The following is a 22202-nucleotide window of genomic DNA, read 5'->3' as shown; positions in this document are numbered from 1 at the left end:
GGAATTAAGATACAAATGGAACTATACGTATAAAATAAAATTTTCAAAAGATTCCTATTAAATATTTTTCCTCCAAAACCCGATGACTTTCATATTATTTTTCAGTAGACATGTATATTTATTAATCTACAAAACGTTTAAAATATTCTTCACATTTTTCTAAAGTAGTATGAAAAAAGTAATTTTAAGAAGAAAAAAAATAGAAACCATAAAAAAATAATCATTCTTTTACAAAAATAAAAAGCTATCAAACACTTGAATTCAACATTTATGCTTTTAATAAGTTCACTAAAATCCAATACTCCTAAAACTGTTTTTTTAAAAAAACAAAAATAAAATCCTAAAATTGTACATAGCGAAAGGATCTTCATATAAGAAATAGGAGGCAAGCAGAATTTCCATCAAAGACCACGAGTATTATATAGTTAACATATTCTCACAAGATATGTTATCAGACTTACAAGCAACCGGCAACTGAGATAAATACCTACGTTTGAGATTGAAGACTTCAACAGTACCAAGCTTCAATTTGGGTGGCTGGTTGGCCAGTTGAGGAGTTTAAGACTGTTACAACATAGAAACAAATAAAAGATCATGGACATGAATGCAGAAAAAATAGCGAAAATTAGCTGCTCGGAGGCCACATTAACTAGCTCGATCCTAGAGACTGAACCTCCACGGGTAAAATCAAATGCACCTACAAGTATTTCCTTTTTCTCCTTTCTGATTAGGAGTATGCAATTCTAGAAGACTAGAATAAATTAGCAAGTTGCAATAAAAAGATGAAAGTAATTAATAGAAGTAATTCATTAGAAAATAAGGTAAAAGCCTTCACAGCCATTTGTGATATCTAAGCTCTGTATTTCAGTTGTTAGAATGACAGATACCTAAAGCACATAGCCACATCAAGATAGATCAAATCGAACAACTACACAAGTGATGTTGTCTGAGCTTCCTCGTGCATAAGCTTCTTTTATAAGTTCTCTGGATGCCACTTCTGCATCTGTGATATTTTGTACTAAAGACACGGCTTCCTGAAAAGGCAGGAACGGCACAATCAGATGCTCAGGTTCCATCAAAACATTTGTCGCCAACATGATTTACTAACATGACATTGTATGTGGATATAAAATGTTCTAATTCTTATAGCTAAAGAATAATAATATGATCACCCAAATTTTAAATAATACAAATACATGCTCCAGATGAAGAATCTACAGTGCTTCAAAATTGCCTGTGCTTTAAATATAATGTTTTATACTTTAACAGCATATAGTCTCACCTTGTTTGATATGACATTCCAAAGGCCATCACTAGCAATTATAATAAAATCAACACCGTCAATTTCTTCCTCCTAAGCCATAACAGGAGCAATTAGGCATAAGAAATATAACGACACAAATATACCTAATGGGTGGTCAAGCTTATGATTTAGGCAACCTGAATTTCTGGGTCAGCAACAACGTACGGTTTAAGAAGTTTGTCTCCAAATGCACGGGAAACAGCAAGAACACCACCAACCCTCCATGTTCCTGCATCAACATGCAGCAGTGCAAGCTATTTATTTATCTTCCATTTATTATGAAGTATGATCTCCCCCCCCCCCAAAAAAAAAATGCCATACACTCATATAGAAAGAAACTTACCAGCCCAAATTATGAATCCCCCAGCCTGTTCAATCCTTCGCCGTTCATCGGATCTATCAGGCTTGTGATCGATCGACAAAGGAACAGCTACATTGAAACAAAAATTCAAATGAATGAAAAGAAGTGGGGAAAAAAAGGACAGAAATAGAAAATAATAAGGCTTCTTGAACCTATTTTGCCAATCGAACTGGTATAAGCAATTTCTAATGAAATTTTACAAAAAAAAACACCACTGATAACTTAGTAAAACTGAAGTGACCAAAAACCAATGTTTGACAATGTACTACGGTGAAAGGAAACGTGCTGCATATTTCCTCCATTCATCACTATATTAAAAATAGGCAAATTCTGCCCAATGTAAACCTAATTCTCACTACACATAATTGACATGGCATCAACCTGAACCAGCTCTACATGCAACTACTCTGGAATCACCAACATTTGCAACAACAATTCGATCTCCCAACAACATAGCTGTTGATGCAGTTGACCCAGCATCTCTTTGATGCCCCTTTTCTTCATTAAGGTAGTCAACATCTGTCTGTTTAAATGCTTCAACTGCAATAAAACAAATAATTAGAGAGAAAACAACTGTGATGTGATATGAAAATTTTACATTGCATAATTTTCCAGCAATGAAATTCATACCTATAGCAGTCTTTGTGTCTTTGATAAAGTCAGGGTGGCTACTCAAATTCTTAAATAGATTATTTTTCAGATATTCTGCAGTTCGAGAACCTCCATGGCCTAAAAGAATAAAAAGAAACAATTTTTCACTATTATTAGTTTAAGAAAGTAAATAGGAACTAGGAAAAGAGAAAAATAAAGAATATGGATAGAAAGAAAGTAGTGACAAAATGAGTGAAATTCTAGTTTGTTTGGTTAGATAGAGAGTGAAAAGGAAGAAATAACTTCTTAAATAAACATTGATCCTTAAAAAGAGTATGAATTTTATGAAATAATATTAACATTATTCTTTTATTTGATTTCTTAATTTTAATATATTTGGTAAAAATATATAAATAAAATTTCTTTTATAAGGAAACAAGGAGACAAATCCTAAGAGAGTATCTAAGATACTCTAAAATATCCTAAGATTGATATTGAGAGATATTTTTCATTTATTCAAACAAAACCTCAACCATCCTATATGTCCTAATTCTGCTGCTGTCAAATAATTCAAAGGGTGAATATCAGAAGATCATCTACCATTCTCATTTCCAATCCCTTACTCTGTCAATTTTGAATTCTAATCTAATAACTGATTCCTAGGTGCCTTCTCAACAAATTCAAAACTTGTTCAACTTCTTTAGAGATGTAAAAACCCACCCTAAACCCACAGAAGATTGAAAAAACTCTTCCAGTCATCAAGGGTACATTAACTCTTAAATTTTAGTGAGATAATATCATGAAACACTTTAAATTAAATCAATGGAAGTTATACCTATACTCACTTTAGAGACAAGCTCAGTTTAGACAAGTCTTTGGCTAGTACATTGATTCCATGATAAAAAAGCATCTCACCAATAGAATAAACAGAGCATACAAGTTATAAGAAGGAAACAGAACCACCAGTTTCTAAATGCTATGCTTGACAAGCAAACATCTTATAATTGCATAGTAAATTGGCTAAGTTGCACACCAAACCAGTAAAATCAATTAAAAAAAAAATAGAGGGAATGGGGGAAAATATAAATAATTGATTTGAGGGGATGCAACACAGAAACTTTACACTTACCATCAAAAACACCAAAAAAGGCAACCGTCTGGCCATCAACCTCTGATATTCTGGTCTCAAAGAAATCCTCCATTGATGACCTCTTACCCTTGAAACTGGAATATCCATAGCTGAACCTTCCATTTCGACTTCCAGAGAGGAAGCTAGACAGAAATAAAAGTACATATTCATTTCAAAGTTTTGAATATTTGAGAGTTGGGAGGCCATTATTAAAAAAATCAAAAGGATGCCTGAAACAAATTTCAACTATATATCATAAACCCCTGGGATTCTCTTTTAATGAAGTAAAACAAATGCTATTGGCAGTAAATAAGGCATACAAATCATGCCATTCATCACAATTTTCCATGATATCTGCCTTGTTCAGACAAGTTTATATCAGGTAGAGATCAAATAGAATTTAACTGAGTAAACATTTCCCAATATTACTTGATATATGGTCCATCTTTTTCTTCACCTAACCACTTACTAAATCATATATTTTCCCCTTTTACATATCACTTCCCTATTTTGAATTCCGAACTGAATTATTCATTATATAAGCAAAGAATGATTTTTGTTTCCTTTCTTATCCTTTAACTTTTAGCTCGAAAGTCATAGAGAAGAAACCTAATATCGGCAAAAAACCTCCCTCATTGCAAAAAAAGAATCTAAATAGCCATACTTCTTGTGTGTGGAATAAATAGTATGGTGTATGAGACATGGGATTTTTCAAAAATCTAGGATATGGGAATGTTAACATAAAATTTTAAAAATATACATAATAAGAAAATAGAATTTTATATAAATATGACAAAATTGTATAAATGATAAAAAAAACACAAATAAGCACAACTTATATCACCAAAGGAGAATAAATTCTTTGACATGATGAAAAAATATCACATAATAAAAAACTATATGTAATGTTCAACAATCAACATTATAAAGCCTAAACATGACTATGATACTACACCTTAACACTTTCAATCTTATCATTTCTCTGTCCACCATTTCCTTGTCTACATATGATCCACCAATGGTTTGGTTTAAAGTTCACAAATATCAGGGTACAATCTCAATACATACCCAAACCAATGTTATGAAACTCGGAATGATGATTGACATGCTGAGGGTACTAGATTAATGAATCACTTGTCAAACTAGTGAGTCAATGGTTGAATTGCAAGAACTAGTATAAATTGTAGTAACATAGATAGCTAAGGACAGACATACAGACATATATATAACTTTTTCCATATATATGCTAAGTAGTTATCATGATATTGAGGTGGAACTTAAATTATGACTTCCAGGTCTTAGGGTCGATTCATCCTCCATGCATTTTTCCTATTTTACTGCTTGAAATATCAACACTTGAACCTACACGTAGCACATGAGAGCTAGCCTTTGAAATATCAAGTAGCATAGGCATAGCACATGAGAGCTAGCCTTTGAAATATCAAGTAGCATAGGCATAGCACATGAGAGCTAGCCTATGCAAATATCAAGTAGCCTAGAACATGCATTGCATTCCATGGACATGATTGCAAAGCCAATCTAGCATCATTGAAAGTCAAGATCTTCGAATGTGACTGCATGGCAGTTTGCACTGGTTTGATGATGTTAAGACTAACTGACCAAGTTAATAACTTGTAAATTTTAGATTTTAAAGCTAACTCAACTGTACAAAATCAGCTTAAAAGGTGAGAATTTCTCAAGCTTCATATAAGCCATATCTCTAATCCATTTGAAACTAAACCACCTAAGCCACATCCCAGTGGCTGCAATCAATGATATGATTAACCCCGCCTTTCTGGTCAGCCCCTTCGCAGGTAGATCTCTCTGGCCAAGGAGTGACCACAATTTTGGTGGCCTTCCAATAATAACACATCTAATATAATAATTAAACTGATCCAGTCATGGAATCGGTTTCCAATTAGACTAGTCCAACCAGTTAGTCCAAGTCGAGTTTAATAGCACAAACCCAAACAATGCCCATGTACCCAAATTGAGTACCCTTTTTATAATATATATATATATATATATATATATATATATTGTGTGTGATAAATCCTGATATGTACCTTTGAGTACCCAACACATATTAGGTATAGGTATGTACCCAATACGTGTTTGACATTACTCTACCCCGTGCTTTAGAAGTTGTGATTACATAGAAATAGAAACCAAAGATATATATTTAAAGATTTGAAATTGTTTGAAATAATTACTGGGAGGATGGATAGAATCACCTTTATCCTTTTCTGGCTTTGGCCATTAGACCCTTAACTTCTAAATTTGGCAACAAACCTCCCTCAATGTAAAAAACATCTAAACAGCCATACTTCTTGTGTGAGGAATAATTTGGCTTTCTAAGCATCAATTGTTTAGTTTTGGGACTGATTGGTGAATTGGTAGTCACAAAGTTTATGCATAAGGGGGTAAAAATAGTCAGTGGAAGGGAGAAGCCATTGTTCCTCAGATAGCAAGTCTTGGAAGTCTCATGAAATTATATTACAGAGCAACATAATAAGGTCTTCCAAAAAAATACTATTGTAATACCCTAAGTGTGAACCCCATCCTTCTTTTATTTCCTTTCAGCCATCTCTCTCGAAAAGAGTAACCCTACAGACATTAGTTTATGTTTCAAGAAATGTATTAAAGGGTAACAAGAACCACTACTTTACAAATGCTTTAGAAATAAAGACTAGTATTACTCTAAAGGATAAGAAGAACCACTACTTTGCATCCCGAACACTGCCCAACTTTGTAACTTTAATGTCTGACTATAAACTGAGTCTACAACAAATAAATAATAAGTTAAAAGAAAAGTTGCTCAAAAGTAGCCGTAGGTGCAGGTGGTTGGTCAGTTGTAATGACAATTTAGTAAAACAAAAGATTGCAATTCATGAAAGGTAAAAAAGACGCCGCGTGAGGAACATAAACATAATAGCAGTATGGAATGGTACATATAGCCCTAATGACCATATCTAACAAACACTAACATATAGGCATTTAAACTTCCCTCCCCACTTTCTTCAGAACCTTAAATCTCAACAAGGAGCAGAGCGAAACAGTCTCATCATGAATTTGCCGATGACATATCACATTATGTCATACCGTATAAACGTATGATCATTGACCTGACATTACAATGCAATAAACCATGGTCGCAATTTACAAAACATATTAACACTAGATTTTCTAGTCACGATGAGAATTCAGCATTTCAATTTATCCAATCGAGTTAGTTTATGAGTTTCCGAACTCAAATTTTCCGCTATGCGATGCCGTTCATCCCGACGGCGAATTAACCGATTAAAAGCTTCAATTCGAACACCAAAGGGATAAAAAATTGAGTAAAGTAGAGCAATAGCCTATGAGAAATGGAAATTGTCTGAATAAATCAAAATAACCACCTCATGCCGCCACCGCTGAAGAGAGAATCGTGATCCCTGGAGGTCATGACAATGTTCGGTGCCGCCGGCGTTGCAGGCTTATGTTCATTGGAAGAAGAGGCGGCTGTTACGACGCCGGCGGTGGCGGTGGCGGTGGCGTTGGCGTTGGCCGCCGTGGCTGGTTCCACAGTGTCCGAGTTTGAGATCATTTTACCATCTTCACAATTCTCATATCTCTCCCTCTTTTTTATTTTTTATTTTTTCTCTATCCCTCTCCTTCTACTTTGTTCACACATTTACAAAGCATGCAGGGAAGGCCCACAATACAAAGCCCAATACTGCTAAAAGCCCATGATCTGACTGCTGTACAATGAATCAAGTACGCATGAACAGTACCGAAGACCGATGAATCAGAAACTGAAAAAGTAAACAATCAAAGCTTAATTTCTTCTATTCTTTCTCCACAGCAGGCCCAAGTACATTACGATGGTGACAGTATTGGGCCTCAGCCCTATATTTGAAATTGTGATTATTAATAGGAGTTGAGTAGGTTGGGTACTTGGGTGAGGTCAAAAAATGCACTACAATAACTAACTATAATATTATTCTAACAAATAACTATCAGTAACATGTCACACACACATATTACAAGCTTTTATGCATTCTTATTATAAAGGGATTGTTTATAAATAATATCATTCTTTTGTATTTCTTTAATAAGTGTTACAGAAATGAATATATATAAAGTTGCAGAAATAATGATGAAGAGACTTTATAAATCGTAATTAATCATTACCTTGAGAGATCTTATAGAGTTGGTTACACTGAGACTCGCTTTTTCTTAATAAAGCGTTCTTGAGTGTTTAAGCATAAATTAAGATTAGTTAAATCTTATAGAAAACGCATTGAAGTGGACAACAAGTGTAGTAAAAGGTCTCGCATATGATCCAATAGGTGGGAGCCCCACAAACATATGTATAGCTGTTTTCTTTCTTTCATATAATTGGAAAAATCCAATACACGAATCCATCGTTACAAGGCATCACATGTGAAGTTCCAAACACTTAAATCTCCATTCGCTGAAATGGTCGTTTCGAGGAATCCATGTCAATACACAAGGATCAAGAGAAAAATCTTTTCCCTGATGTACATATAAATAAAGAGGAAAGGGGAAAGCCACAGGACAATAAATGTGCCAGGTGGTCATGTTGATTGACTTAATATATGGTGGTTTGGTTTCTTTTACCCTTGGCCATACGTATAATAATTACACACATTTTCTTTTCTTTCTTTTTTTCTGGCTAGTGAAGGAACTAATTAATGCTGCTACCATCATTCTGGTGAGGCAGTAATGAATGAGTTCAAATGCACCCCATCTCCACCTCGTGCTAACTAGTAATTGTGATGATGGATGACCCATAATTTGCATTTCCATGCAACTCCGTCTTCATGTTTTAAATTTCTAATTATAAGTCCAATGAATTTGAATATCTTCTCTTCTATCTGCTCTGGTGTTATCAATGAATAATGAGCGGTAAATAATTTCCTTAATTTGTATGGCAGACAAAAAAAGAAAATTATTTTTATATATGGTAACTTACTCTATTTATTGACAGTTTTTGTTACCCTTTTTCTTTCCCAATAAAGGAGACACAAAACCACCTCATTAATTTCCTTTATTTCCTTGAAAGTAAGGAAAAGGAATTACTGTTGTAGATATACATATTTGGTTCTCATTTGAAAATACACAAACCATGGATTTAGGATTCCAAATGAGCAAATACACATCATAATAGTTAATTAACACCACCAACCAAAAAGAACAATAAAAGGAAATGACACGGTAAGCGACAGCCATGCAGAAATTTAGGTTACTAGCATCCCTAGTGGAGAACAATATCACGCCCACATTAATGTCATGAACTTTATTTCATCAACAGCACAATAGTACAGGGTTTTGAAGTTTTTTCCTCTTAACAAATTAACTCTACACTTACATTTCCTTCCTCCGACCAATATATAGAACTATATGTTTAATTAAACTAGAACGAGAACAAATATTTGAAAGCTGAAATTAGTTATCATGACACAATAACTTCCTAAATAACCTGTATAGTTTGAGCAATTGAGCTAGAGTTTATAATATTCTTTCTATACCCCTATCTCTCTCTGTATTAATTCCTTCTAAAGGAGCATCCTGCTAAAATCCAACCTCACAAAGCTGAGATATTCATCATTGATCCAATCGTACTTTTCCTTGAAAGGGTTGTTTAGTGTGTTTGGAGGGTAACTTTCTATGCAGTCTTTCCACACATTAGCATCAGACAAGTCCCTCATCACCTCCCAAACACAGTTGTTACACTTAAACCCAGCTCCAAGACTAATCATGAGGATCCTATCACCCTTCTTGAGCCTCTTCTTGGCCTCCATGTACCCCAAAACATACCAAAGGCCCCCAGCAGAAGTGTTACCCCAACGATGAAGAGCCATCCTTGCAGGTTCAAGGTCGTACTCATTCAACCTCAAACCCTTACCAACCCCATCAATCACTGCCCTCCCACCAGGGTGCACACAAAAATGCTCCACCCCAGCCTTGAAGTTCAACCCCCCTCCCAACACATTAAACGTGAAGATCTTCTTCATCTTATTCTTACCCTTCCCAAGGACCAACCCTGTGAGAAAGGGCACAAGCTCCCTCTTCTTCATGTCACTAAACCTTACAGATGCAAAGAAAAACCTCAACATCTCCCACAGTGGCAGAATGTTTGGTGCCATGGCTTGAAGGTTCACTGTCAAGGCTTGTGCAGCGGACTTAACAAGACTCTTGGTCAGGCGAAAGCCTGAGTACCCTAACTCATCCTCCACCTGTATGCAGCAGTTGTAAGCCTCATCATCAGCACCATACTGAGTCCTCTCCATGTGCTTCAGCTTCAGTATCGCACGGCTCTTGAGAGAGGTCTTGTTTGTGAACATCATGGAACATCCTCCAGAGCGGAAGAGACAGTTAGAGAGCATCATCTTCTTGTCCCTTCCGCAGTACCAATGTGCACCAAGATCCTCAGTGCTCACAACAACACCGAGAGAGTTCTCATAAGTCTTGAAAAGCTGCTGCACCACGTCGATAGCAACCACACTCGCACTGCACCCCATTCCAGTGAGGTTGAAGGCTTTCACATCTTCTCTCATTTTGTACCTGTTTATGATACGTGCTGTGAGAGAAGGTGCTGGGGAGAACAAGGACACGTTCACCACGAGGATGTCTACCTCGGAGGGATGAATCCCTGTTCTCTTGAAGAGATTGTCGAGTGTGTCAAACATGATCTCGTCGATTTCCTCGTACGTGTCTTTAAGAGTTGGACACTCCTCTCTCCCTTCGAGAACCGTTCTGGGGCAGTAAGTGTTCTCGCCGATGCCGGAACTCACGATGGTTTTGAGGAGGAACCGAAGCTCCTCCAGCCTCAGTTTCTGGTTTCTGAGGACGATTTTTGCGGCGGAATCAGTGTCGAGTTTGGTGTCTTCTGGGGGCTTGAAGCACTCGTAGGCTAACATGTAACATGGTTGGCCTCTACGTTGGAGAATCAACTTGAAGAGGGTGAAGAGGGAGTAGAATAAGAAGGGAAGGAGGCATAGGAACAAAAGATCCATCACTAAGAAATAAGGGATTTGGATGTCTCTAATTGTGAATGCTTCATGTGCAAATGCTTCTATATATATATATACGCAGTGCAATATGCAAGTTGTACGTTACTAGTTGCGTGAGGGCTGTGGGGTGTGCCCTACTACAGACAACTCTGAACCAGACGATATTGACTTTGGTTAGTGCTTTTCATTCTAAAAAAATTAAAACAAAAGACAATGATGTCTCACACAAATAAATATTAGGGTTTAATGACCATTTACTCTCAATGTAAAAGTTTTTCTGCTGTAAGCTGTAAACTCATTAAAAAAAAAAAAAAAAAAAAAAAAAGAGTCATTGTTGACGTCAATTTTAATATATAATAATTATAACAAAAAAGTCAACAAGTTGTATATTAAATTTGTAGTTAAATGACTGTATCGATTTATAGCAATTCTTCTCTAAATATTACAGTGATTGGTGCGACATGTCTCTTGCTTTAAATCATGAATTGAAACTAGCTAGGAAATTTCCAAGCCTTTTTGGGCCAGTTATGAGTTTATGGTGCATGAACAGGATTATCGTTGGAGTAGGTCAAAGTTATTAATTGGATGTGGACCAACCAGCGAAGAGACACACTTTGGTAACTTGAGCTTTTCTGCTAGTAGTTTAGTTTAGTTTGGATTCAGAACTCAACTAACATCCACCATTGGAGTTGAGAAACTTTAATGACCCTCCGGTTATGATTACTGTCGATCTCTAAATTAACTATCTTCATGTATGATATTTCCTCCGTTACTATTTTATGTCATTTTTTTTTGTAAATTTTTCTTTTTATTTACTTTTTTACTTTTAATACAATATTAATTGTTGAATTATAAATTGTACTTTTACATCTTACCTAACTTTTAATTAATTTATACATAATAATTAGTATTCATTTATTATAATTAATATTCATTTATTATGAAGAGGAAATGAAAGAAGATGTTATAAGAAGCATCAAAATTATTGTATGAAAAATAAAAGAATTATTACATTTTTTTATTTATATAAAACAATTTTAAACGAGTATTATAAAAAATAAAAATAATACTATAACTTAATAATATATAAGATTATATATGTGTGTAGTTAATTTACAATGTTTTCAATCCAAAGCAGTGGCTTAATTAATTGCATACATGAATCGCTTTAATTTTTTTTAAAAATACTTTGTTATAAAATGTTTAAAAAAATTAATTCAAAAATCATTGCTTCTATATATAATGAACTGTGTATATGATACGATCTATGCGTGACATGTGCATGACATCTTAAATACCAGAAAGTTTAATTGAAAAAATATATATATCATGACATGTGCTCCCCCACAGCGCTCCCTTTGTCCTTTTATTTAAAAATTTAAAAAAAAAAAAAAAAAAAAAAAAAAACACCTATTATTTTTATTTTCAAGAACTACAACAAAACTACGTAGATATTACTTAACTGAATCAATAAACTGACTGTTAAAAAAAAGAGTTTTAATAAATGGAAAGAAAGAGGAAAGTAAAAATGTTTTTACAGATAAATTTTATGCATTATTATTCTAAGCCTTTATTATCTTATAATATTGTTATTCATTTTATTATTGAGTCATCGTGTCAAATTTTAGATTTTGAGGCATTGAGTATTTAATTGTATTACTTATTTATATTTAAATATTTTATTCCTTTTAAATGCTTTACTTAATTTTAACTTTAAATTAAAATATATTTCTAGTTGAAATCTGATTTAAATATTAGATTTAAATCTTGACACATTATATGAAATAATAATACATATTTTTATTCTTTTAATAAATTGAAATGATCATCGTAATTTTAACAAATTTAGAATTAAATTTTGACACATTATATAAAAAAGATGATGTATCTTGACTTAAATAATTTATTTCTACAATTTTATTCAATTTAATTTTAAAAGTCTTACATATTTAATTATAATAAAATAAAAACATTAATAATAGTGAAAATATTTATTAATATAAATTAAATTAATGGTGAAAATATTATTAATAGTGAAAGTCTAGTGTTGACAGAAAGCTAGCCTACTAATATAAATTAAATTCACATTTAATAATTTAAGCATATTGTAAATATATCTCTAATGTATAATTACATAATGTTTTTCTTCATTTAAAAGCATAAAATTACTTTAATTAATTCAACTTAAATAGTGGAGATCGTTTGAATTTTAAGTATGCAACTGTATTAAATATTAAATAGTGAAAATCGTTTGAATCTTGAGTATACAATGATATTAAATATTAAGAAGAAAAATATATTATTTATAGTGATTTTATCTAATTAGAATATGATTATCTCAAAAAAAATTAACTTGTTATTTTTTTAAAAAAAATTAATTGCATTTTTTTTGGTGAATGTAATTTTATAGCTAGTTTAACTCAAAAAGAAAGATAATACTTATATAAATAAATTGTAGTGTAACAATTAAAACTAAGAAAAAAAATTTAAATATAAAAAATAAAGTGATAAAAAAAAATAAACACTAAACTATTGTATGCTTATCGTAATGCAATTCAAAAATAAATATCTCCTCTTAGACGTGTCATCACTCTCATTCTCCCTGAAAACCACTGTTCCACTTCCACCTGGTTACGCTTTTCTCTGTCTGCTACGTAGTAACCAGCCAAGCGACAATAGTGCAAATGTATGTTTGTTTTGTTTTGTACATTTGATTAAGGTAATAGTTAATAATAGTACAAAGGATTGTATGTTTCAATGCATTGTTGCATAAATAATAATCACACTGTATAAAAAATCGTCTACATTGCAGAAGGAAATACATATAAAAATTATATTTTTAGTAGAAATATAGAATTTTTTTTTTTAAAAAAAAGTCTTCCTAACATCAAATAATTATAATTTTTTTGTGTGTAGAAGTTAGTATTTATAATAATTTGATGAAGAAATGAAAAAATACTTCAATTTTTCATTTTTAGTTGTCATTTTTTTTTGAAGTTTTATAATATCAAATTGTTGTTTTCAAAGTTTAAAATAATATTATTTTTTCTTGTCTATTATATCTTATTTTCTACCTAAATTTTAATTACTTTACAATGTAAATAAAAAAATACACATTTACAACTTGTATATATTTATTGTGGAGTAAAAATAAAAAATAGTTGATAAAAAAATTCAAAACTTGCAAAACAAAAAGATTTATTACATTTTTTTAGCTTATGTAAAATAACTTTAAACAACTATTAAAAATAATTAACTCCAATCTAGTAAAAAAAATTGTACGCTATATATCTACCCTATTAAGATTTGAATGTGAATGTTTTTAATATGTTCCGTATAAGTTATTCTTACGAGTTATATCGGAGAATTTATAAAAATAAGTTTAAACATATATTATGGATCGACTGATCATAAATTTTTTTTAAAATTATCTCAAATACTGTCACAAACATTTATAAAATTCAATATAAATTTTCATAAATTATTTACAAGTTTTTCTTTGGAATCTATCTATCTACTTCTCTCTATATATATATATATATAAAGTCGTGTAATGCATATCGTATGTATAGAACTGTGATTCAAAAGCTAACCCGTCACACACAAATATTTTAGGATCAATCTTGATTAATTTGACACCGAATTGAAATTTTCCTAACCTAGCTCAGGCTTTAATGAACCATTTTTTTTAAAATATAAAAGTTTAAAATAATCTAAATAAATTATTTTTTATACAATAGGTTAATGAATATTTTAAATTATTACAGACTAAAATGAAATATATAGATTGTTATTTATATTATAAAATATATAAATAAAGAAAATATCAACAGTAAAATAGACATTAACAATACATATAGTATTGAATTTATTAATTATAAAAATGAAATAATAATAAACAATTAATCTGGCCTAGAAATTAATTAGCTCGCTCGGGACCAACAATATATAATATTTTAGGCCGAACCGACTAAAATAATAATCTTCGGTCTAAACTTTCAACATCCATCCCAATATATAGCATCCAACTAATTGACTCAACACGTACTCATTTTAACATCCTATTAATATTGAGAGATTATTATTGTTGTAATAAAAGAGTATATGTGATTATTATAGGAATGTGAAAGATGGGAAGGTATTTTCTTAATTATCACGTAATAATTAATTATTTGAAAATCATCATTAATTAATGATCATGTAATAATGAGAAGTGATTTACAACCACTACTAACTAGACTCCAATTAAGTTGATGGACTTTGTTGAATTGGTTTCTACACAAGCCGAATTTGAATTTTTAAGTTGCCCGAAGGAACACTGCGAACAGCAGTTAATTAAAACCTTAAAAGTCTTTGCTAATTCAGAAGTCATGAATATAAGCATTTATTTTATGATCTAGAGATATATCGTGTCACTTTATTAAGACTGATTGATTACCCTTTGTAGCGTGCGTGTATTCTAACAACTCTTTATATAAATATTATATTATACGTATGTGATCAAATTGAAGTTGAAAATGACTCACTTTAAAAAATGAACAATAAAATTAGTAATGATTGATAAAATGTTTTTTTATTATTAAATTTCATCGTTGATTCGTTGTTTCTTTATTGATGGAATGAATTTATACAAAATCATGTGCATGTGTGATGTGATCCAATGAATTAATAAGCGTTTGAATGAGATAAGCAACAATTTGGTAGATGCGAATAGAAATTGCATGGATAAATATGTTACGTATGAGTGTGAGAAACGGATACGGATGGATTGAATAAGAAGGGATAGTATAACATGCAGCTAATTAGTTGAAATTAATTATGTCTGCGCAATGCAACAAATATTATGATCAATTTCAATCCTAAACTTTGCTATGCCTGTGAAACCGACTTTATTTCAGATATATCAGGACATTTATTAAAACTCACATATTCTCTCTTGCATCGTCTGAATATTCTGAAATTATCGTATAATTTACTATTTTTTTCATATAGTTCAAAATATCTCAAAACTCATCATTAAGGTTAATTTACATTTGAAAAATATACTTTTTTATTCATCAAATATTATTCTAATATTAGTTAGAACCAATTATGAGAATATAGGTCGATACTTGTATATCTTATAATTATTATATGAGTTAATCACCTATATATTGTTAATGTAAAGTCTTTTTACACGGATAACTAATTATATTTTTTATTTTTAGATTTTTTAAAAATTTATAATATCATATGATTTTACAAAATATTATATGATTTTCAGATTTTTAAAAAATTTGTAGACTTAATTTATATATTAAAAAATTTTAATTTAACAATTAGAACATTTAAATTTAATGTAAAACATAAATTATTAAACGAAATAAGTCTACTAAAATTTATTCTTACAAAAAGTGGATTCTCTCTTTACATATATAAAGAGAGGAGAGATTCCCTTATTTTAATGGTGAGTATATTTAAAATTACTTCACTCAATAATTCATATTCTATATAAAGTTTTAATAATATAATAGTTAAATTAAAGATTTTAATACATATATTAAGTCTTCAAATTTTCAAAAATCATTTAATACTCTAATTCATTAATTTAAATTAATAAATAATTGTAAAATTATTTTATATATTGACTTGAATAATGAAACGAATTATATGAAATATTTTTTTAATTTTTTAAAAATTTACAGGCTTAATTAATACATTAAAAAAATTTAATTTATCAATTAGATCATTAAAATTTGATCATAAATTGTTAAATAGAGTAAGTAAAATAAATGGTCAATCCTATATATATATAGCTGGCTTTTCATATGAAACCGGTTTAGTTAATTTGACTAAAGTATTTTGATAGAAAGAACTTCATATGAGTCAAATATTACACTCCAATTTCAATCATGAAATCTAAACTAAATGTTATTAATTAGTCTCTTTTATTAAAAGTAAAAATATATTTCAAAATAAGTTTGTTAGATTCTCTTTTCCATTCTTATTTGTAGGTATGCGTGTTATATATAACCATTACGTTGTTAAATAATCAAAGATTTTAGATTTTATTATCCTTCTTCTTATTTTTTCCGGAGTTCACGTTTACTAAATGGGTTCCTAACATTAAAATCAACTTTTATAAAATTAGTAACTTCTCTAAAGTCTTATTCTTAATTTATGTAACTTATGGAAAAAAATATATTTTAAATTTTTAATAAAAGTGATTATTCAAACATATGTTCAATAAATATTTATACAATTAAAATGTGTGTGTATATATTATTTATTCATTTAAAATTGGTGATGGTGATAGAGAAATTGAATGGAAGTGTTGAGTTTTGTGCATGTGTACTAAAATATAGAGGAAAATGAGAAGAAGTGGCCGCTTATCCACTTAATGAGAAACGGATGGATTGAAGAAAAGGAGATAGCAACATGCAGCTAATTTGTTGAAAATATGTATCTCTGCATTTAAGATTTGTTATTATTATTGCATGACTAAACCAATGACAACAAATATATGTATCTTATGAGGCTGATTGATTATAGTGGGCTCTTTTAAAAATAATTTACGTAAATAGAACTATTTTGTAACTAATTACACTTTTAGAGCTGTTTATAACGGTGTTGCTATGGGCTATAGCGATATCCATGACACATGACATTTTTTAACTTCTGGGAAGTCATGAAAGCCATATTGATAATGTCGCTACAGCCGATTACGACACAAAACGGCTTCAATAAAGTCGCTATAGCCTACAGCGCCACATTTTTAATATAAAAAAATTAAAAAATATAAGTAAATAGTTAAAAAAAATGAATTTGTAAAAGTGGTGTTATGGCCTATAGCGACATTGTGTCGCTATAGGCCATAGCGCCGCTGTCATAAATACATAAAAAGGAAAAAAAATATATTAAATAAAGAAATTAGAGAAAAAATAAGTTTATAAATAGAAATTAATATTTAATTGATAATATAAAATAAAATAATTAAAAAATTAATTTAGTTAATAATTTAAAAAAATTAAAACGTCAAAATTAGTGGCACTATGGCCTATAGCGACACTGTGTCGCTATAATTCATAGCGCCACTGTCATAAATACATAAAAAGGAAAAAAAATATATTAAAAAAAGAAATTATAGAAAAAATAAGTTTATAAATAGAAATGAATATTTAATTGATAATATAAAATAAAATAATAAAAAAATTAATTTAGTTAATAATTTTAAAAAATGAAAACGTCAAAATTAGTGGCGCTATGGCCTATAACGACACTATGTCGCTATTGCCCATAGCGACACCACTGGTGGTTAAAAAAAATTAATGAGTCACATGTCAAATTACTGCAAGTTTATTCAATGGTAGCTTGACACGTGACGTTTAACAGTAAAAAAAAAAAAATACCCCTATATAAGGGATTTTAACGTGCTGGCCCCCACCCATAAAGCTCCTTCCTCCCATAATCAGGTAAATTATTTTATTTTTCTGTCTTTAATTTAATTATAATTTATATTTTTAATTTTAAATTATTTGTAACTTTTATATATTTTAATTTTAATTTCAGGTTATTTCTGTTTTTTTAGGGATATCTGCAGACAGTGACGGATCCGGAAATTTTAAATAGTGGGGGCAATATTAATACATAAATTTATAGTATTAAATATATAATTTTACATTTTTCTAAGAGATTTTATATTTTAAAAATATTGAATTATTTTCTCATTTTTAACACTTTAAAAAATATCTCTTTCTATATCTCGTATCAAAATTTTGACCTTTTTTCATTGTAAAAATAGTATAATATGAATTTAAATTAATTATCACTCCTTAATCCCTTTACTGACTTGATTTAACTATAACTAGTACTCCCGTTATCTTATAATAAGTATCGGTTTAAGTTGTTTCATACAAACTATAAATAAAAAACTTATAATTAATTTTCTTTATTATAAATAATACAATACAATATTCACTTTTTAAAAAATATTATGAAGGATATAAATGAAAAACAAAATATAATTAATATTATATTGAAAAATTAACATGACACTTATTTTAAGATTTATTTTTTTCAAAAACTTAATATATTAACTTTGACTTTTTTAACAAAATAAAAATATAGAAAAGAGTGAGAGCACTTAGTTTATAACATGACAAGTGTGAGTGCATTATTATAAATTTATAATAGACTTAAATATGTTTTTAATATCTCAAATTTAAGGTAAATTTGTCTTTAGTCTCTCAAATTAAAAATTGGTCTTTTTAATCCTTGTAATTTTTAGAAAATCTTGTTTCAATTTTTATACTCAAATTTTGTCAGGGAATCTATCAAATATTGTTGTCTAAAATCTATCTATTGATATCTTTATCCGTAAAAATATCATATCAAATCTAATTGAAACTACATTACTATCTTAATATGTCATTTTTATATATGTTATTGATGATTTGAGAGACTAAAATAAAATTTTTAAAAAATTATAGAAACTAAAAATAATAATTTTACAATTAAAAGAATAAAGATATATTTAAATCTTAATATAATATATATATATATATATATTTAAATTAATAAAATATAGAAAAATGTTAGTGGGGGTAAGTGCCCCCACTAGGATACACGTGTATCCGTCCCTGTCTGCAGAGGTATTTTCTGTTTGAGGTATTTTCTATTTTTTCAGTTTCTGTCATTTAATTACTTATATTTATTTTTTTAGTTTCTGTAATTTAATTATTTTTTTTCCTGTAATTATTATAAAGTCGCTATGAGCTATATCATTTTAAATAAATTATGTAAAAACTGATTTTATTTAAATTTTAGATTTTATAATTTGATTCTGTGTCATTATTTAGTATAAGTATATTTTTTTTCTGTAATGATTGCAAAGTCGCTATAGTCTATACCATTTTAAATAATTTATTTTTTTAAAAAAATTATTTAAATTTTAAATTTATTTAATTTAATTCTGTGTAATTTATTTACTTATATTTATATTTTTTTCCTGTAATGATTCTAAAGTTTTTATAGGCTATATCATTTTAATTTTTTTAATATATAAATTTATTTAAATTGTTTACTTTTTTAATTTGATTCTGTATAATTTAGTTATATTTATATAATATTTTTAATTTTCTGTAATGATTTTAAACTCGTTATAAATTAATTTAATAAATAATTGTATTTAAAAATTTTAAAAAGAATTTTATTTAAATTTAAAATTGATTTAATTTAATTCTGTGTAATTTATTTAGTTATATTTATATTTTTTTCCTGTAATGATTCTAAAGTTGTTATAGGCTATATCATTTTAATTTATTTATTTAATATATTAATTTATTTAATATTTTTTAATTTGATTATGTATAATTTAGTTATATTTATATAATGTTTTTAATTTTCTATAATGATTTTAAATTCGTTATAAATTAATTTAACAAATAATTTTATTTAAAAAATAATTTTATTTAAATTTAAAATTGATTTAATTTAATTCTGTGTAACTTATTTAGTTATATTTATATTTTTTTCCTATAATGATTATAAAGATGTTATAGGCTATATCATTTTAATTTATTTATTTAATATATAAATTTATTTAAATTGTTTATTTATTAATTTGATTTTGTATAATTTAGTTATATTTATATAATGTTTTTAATTATATATTTAATTTCTTTTAAGGTTGTTAGTGTTATATTACAATTTTTTATATTAGTTTATTTATATTTTATATAATGTATGAAATAATATGTTGTTATATTTTGTTATAGATGGCATCATCTTTTACAGCTATGCGTGTGACATGTGGACCCATTGAGGATGATTTATTGACATTGCAAAATATACATGTTTCACAACATGTTTAGAATAGAGACAATGATAGGAGATTAATAGCATGACGTGCTGCTCCAACGCGCAGTGGGATTGAGGGAATTCCACATCAAATAGTTCTGTTATTAGAGCAAGCAGGATTTGGATGGATTGCTCGTTTGAGTTATATCAAAGTTAGTCCTGGTTTGTTAACTGCTTTGGTAGAACGATGGAGACTAGAAACACACACATTTCACATGCCATTCGGAGAATGCACAATTACTCTTCAAGATGTTGGTATGTTTGTTGGTCTTCCAGTTGACGGTGAACCAGTGTTAAGTCGAGGCAGTGCTAATATATTGGGATTAGGTACTAAAATAACTTTACTTTAAGTTAATTTTTTTATTATACTAATTGTTTTTTATAATATTAATAATCGGTAAATAATTTGTTTTATTTTATGCAGCTCGTGATTTTTTAGGGGTTGTTCCACCTCAGTCAGAAATTAAAGGACATCGTGTTAAGTTATCTTGGTTGGCAACAAACTTTAATGACATTGCAGATGACATAAATGAGCTACATCAGTTGCTTCCTTATGCTAGAGCTTGGATACTACGTTTTCTATGAGGACTTCTTGTTCTTGATAGATCTTCAAGTTATGTCTCATTAAGGTGGTTGGCATTTTTAGGTGACTTTCAAACTATTAAGATATATGCATGGGGTGCAGCTGTGCTTGGATGTTTGTATCGCAATTTATGCACCTCTACTGATTACAAAACGCCAAGTTGTGGTGGGTTTACACTTTTATTGCAGTTACGGGCATGGGAACGATTCCCAAGCATTCTTTCTTCACCATTCCCACCTATTCCTCCAGGCAGTCCTATTGGTTTAAGGTATGTTCCAATTCAAATATTAACATTTATATAATTATTCAATAAATTTTAGAGAATTTAATTGTTTACATTTTGATTTCAGGTGGTCCAACACAACCACTAAAATAAGTATGAGCGATGATATTAAATTTTATCGCAAATTCTTTGAACGTTTGACCAGAAAATCTGCAAGTAATTCAAATTTTAGGGGTTTTAAAAATTCATTATGTAACTTATTAGTATTTTAATATAAACTAATTAAAAAATTTATTTACAGATTATTTGGCAACCATATCTGCCTTTTGAACAGATGCCCGAGGACTGTACACAGGGGATTCATATTTGGGATTTTGTAATCCCGTTACTTTCTTTGTGTATTTGTGAATGGCATCAGTCAGATAGGGTCATGAGGCAATTTGGTTGCCAACAACCAATTCCAAATCCTCCGATGACTCCTGCTCATGTGCATGCATTGACCCTGCGCGGAAAGGCTGATGATGATTGGACTATAATATTAAGTCCAGCACTTAAGCATTGGGCCAATCGATATGCATATCACTTTGCACCTACTCCTCCACAGGTTGGACTATTAGGTCCAAATTCTGAATACATGAGGTGGTATCGCAGAAAGGGGAAGTTGTACATTGATCCCGATGAAGTTAAAGACTCAATTGTGGTATGTCCATATTACAACTCATATTTTAATATATTATTTTTTAAAATTATAAAGTTGTAAAGTAATTGTATGATTTCTTCTATATGTAGGGAGACGTCACATAATGCTTGGCATACTTGACATCTCCTCATGGCAGGGCAGACTTTTCAGTAGAATCAGTCATAGAGCAAACTAATCGATTATTATTGATATTTGATGACTATGTGCATTTGGATATCTAACAACCCACTTTGTCTTTTTTGACTCAACCACATAAAAACTTTGATGCATTCTCATTGCATTTTGCTTTACTGCATTTTTAACCGCATCTTTATTCTCAAACTCCAACCCCACATATAAATCTTGGCCAATTGACCAAGTATTACGCAGATCCATCTCTCGGATATCTTCTTCATCTGAATGATTCCAATTGATGTTAGTGTAGTGGGGTAAATTACCCCAAAATTGACTTCC

The 22202-nt window shown here is 29.7% G+C and overlaps 3 protein-coding genes across 3 annotated transcripts; 1 reads left to right on the top strand and 2 right to left on the bottom strand.

Annotated features, from left to right (window-relative positions):
• Window positions 1–182: 182 nt before the first annotated feature.
• Window positions 183–7035, bottom strand: LOC109817359 (Protein phosphatase 2C family protein). The gene is made up of 9 exons (XM_020382595.3): window positions 6786–7035; window positions 3385–3527; window positions 2295–2393; window positions 2046–2204; window positions 1647–1733; window positions 1441–1532; window positions 1283–1354; window positions 888–1034; window positions 183–564 (listed from the first exon to the last, which is right to left on the bottom strand). Exons 1-8 carry the CDS (start codon window positions 6971–6973, stop codon window positions 906–908), a joined length of 969 nt encoding a protein of 322 aa, XP_020238184.2. The 5' UTR covers window positions 6974–7035; the 3' UTR covers window positions 183–564; window positions 888–905.
• Window positions 7036–8663: 1628 nt separating this feature from the next.
• On the bottom strand, window positions 8664–10463 carry KCS19 (3-ketoacyl-CoA synthase 19). Its single transcript, XM_020384702.2, has one exon. The coding sequence runs from the start codon at window positions 10407–10409 to the stop codon at window positions 8949–8951; it is 1461 nt and encodes a 486-aa protein (XP_020240291.1). The 5' UTR covers window positions 10410–10463; the 3' UTR covers window positions 8664–8948.
• Window positions 10464–20458: 9995 nt separating this feature from the next.
• On the top strand, window positions 20459–21853 carry LOC145950110 (serine/threonine-protein phosphatase 7 long form homolog). The gene is made up of 6 exons (XM_083061046.1): window positions 20459–20570; window positions 20668–20817; window positions 20890–21094; window positions 21177–21261; window positions 21384–21749; window positions 21839–21853. The coding sequence occupies exons 1-6, from the start codon at window positions 20459–20461 to the stop codon at window positions 21851–21853; spliced, it is 933 nt and encodes a 310-aa protein (XP_082917172.1).
• The last annotated feature ends 349 nt before the right edge of the window (window positions 21854–22202 follow it).

This window comes from Cajanus cajan, chromosome 7, assembly GCF_000230855.2.
Source record: "Cajanus cajan strain Asha chromosome 7, NIPB_CcT2T_4, whole genome shotgun sequence".
NCBI lineage: Eukaryota > Viridiplantae > Streptophyta > Magnoliopsida > Fabales > Fabaceae > Cajanus > Cajanus cajan.
The sequence above is the reverse complement of the archived record's forward strand: the minus strand, read 5'-3'. Positions and strand labels throughout refer to the sequence as shown.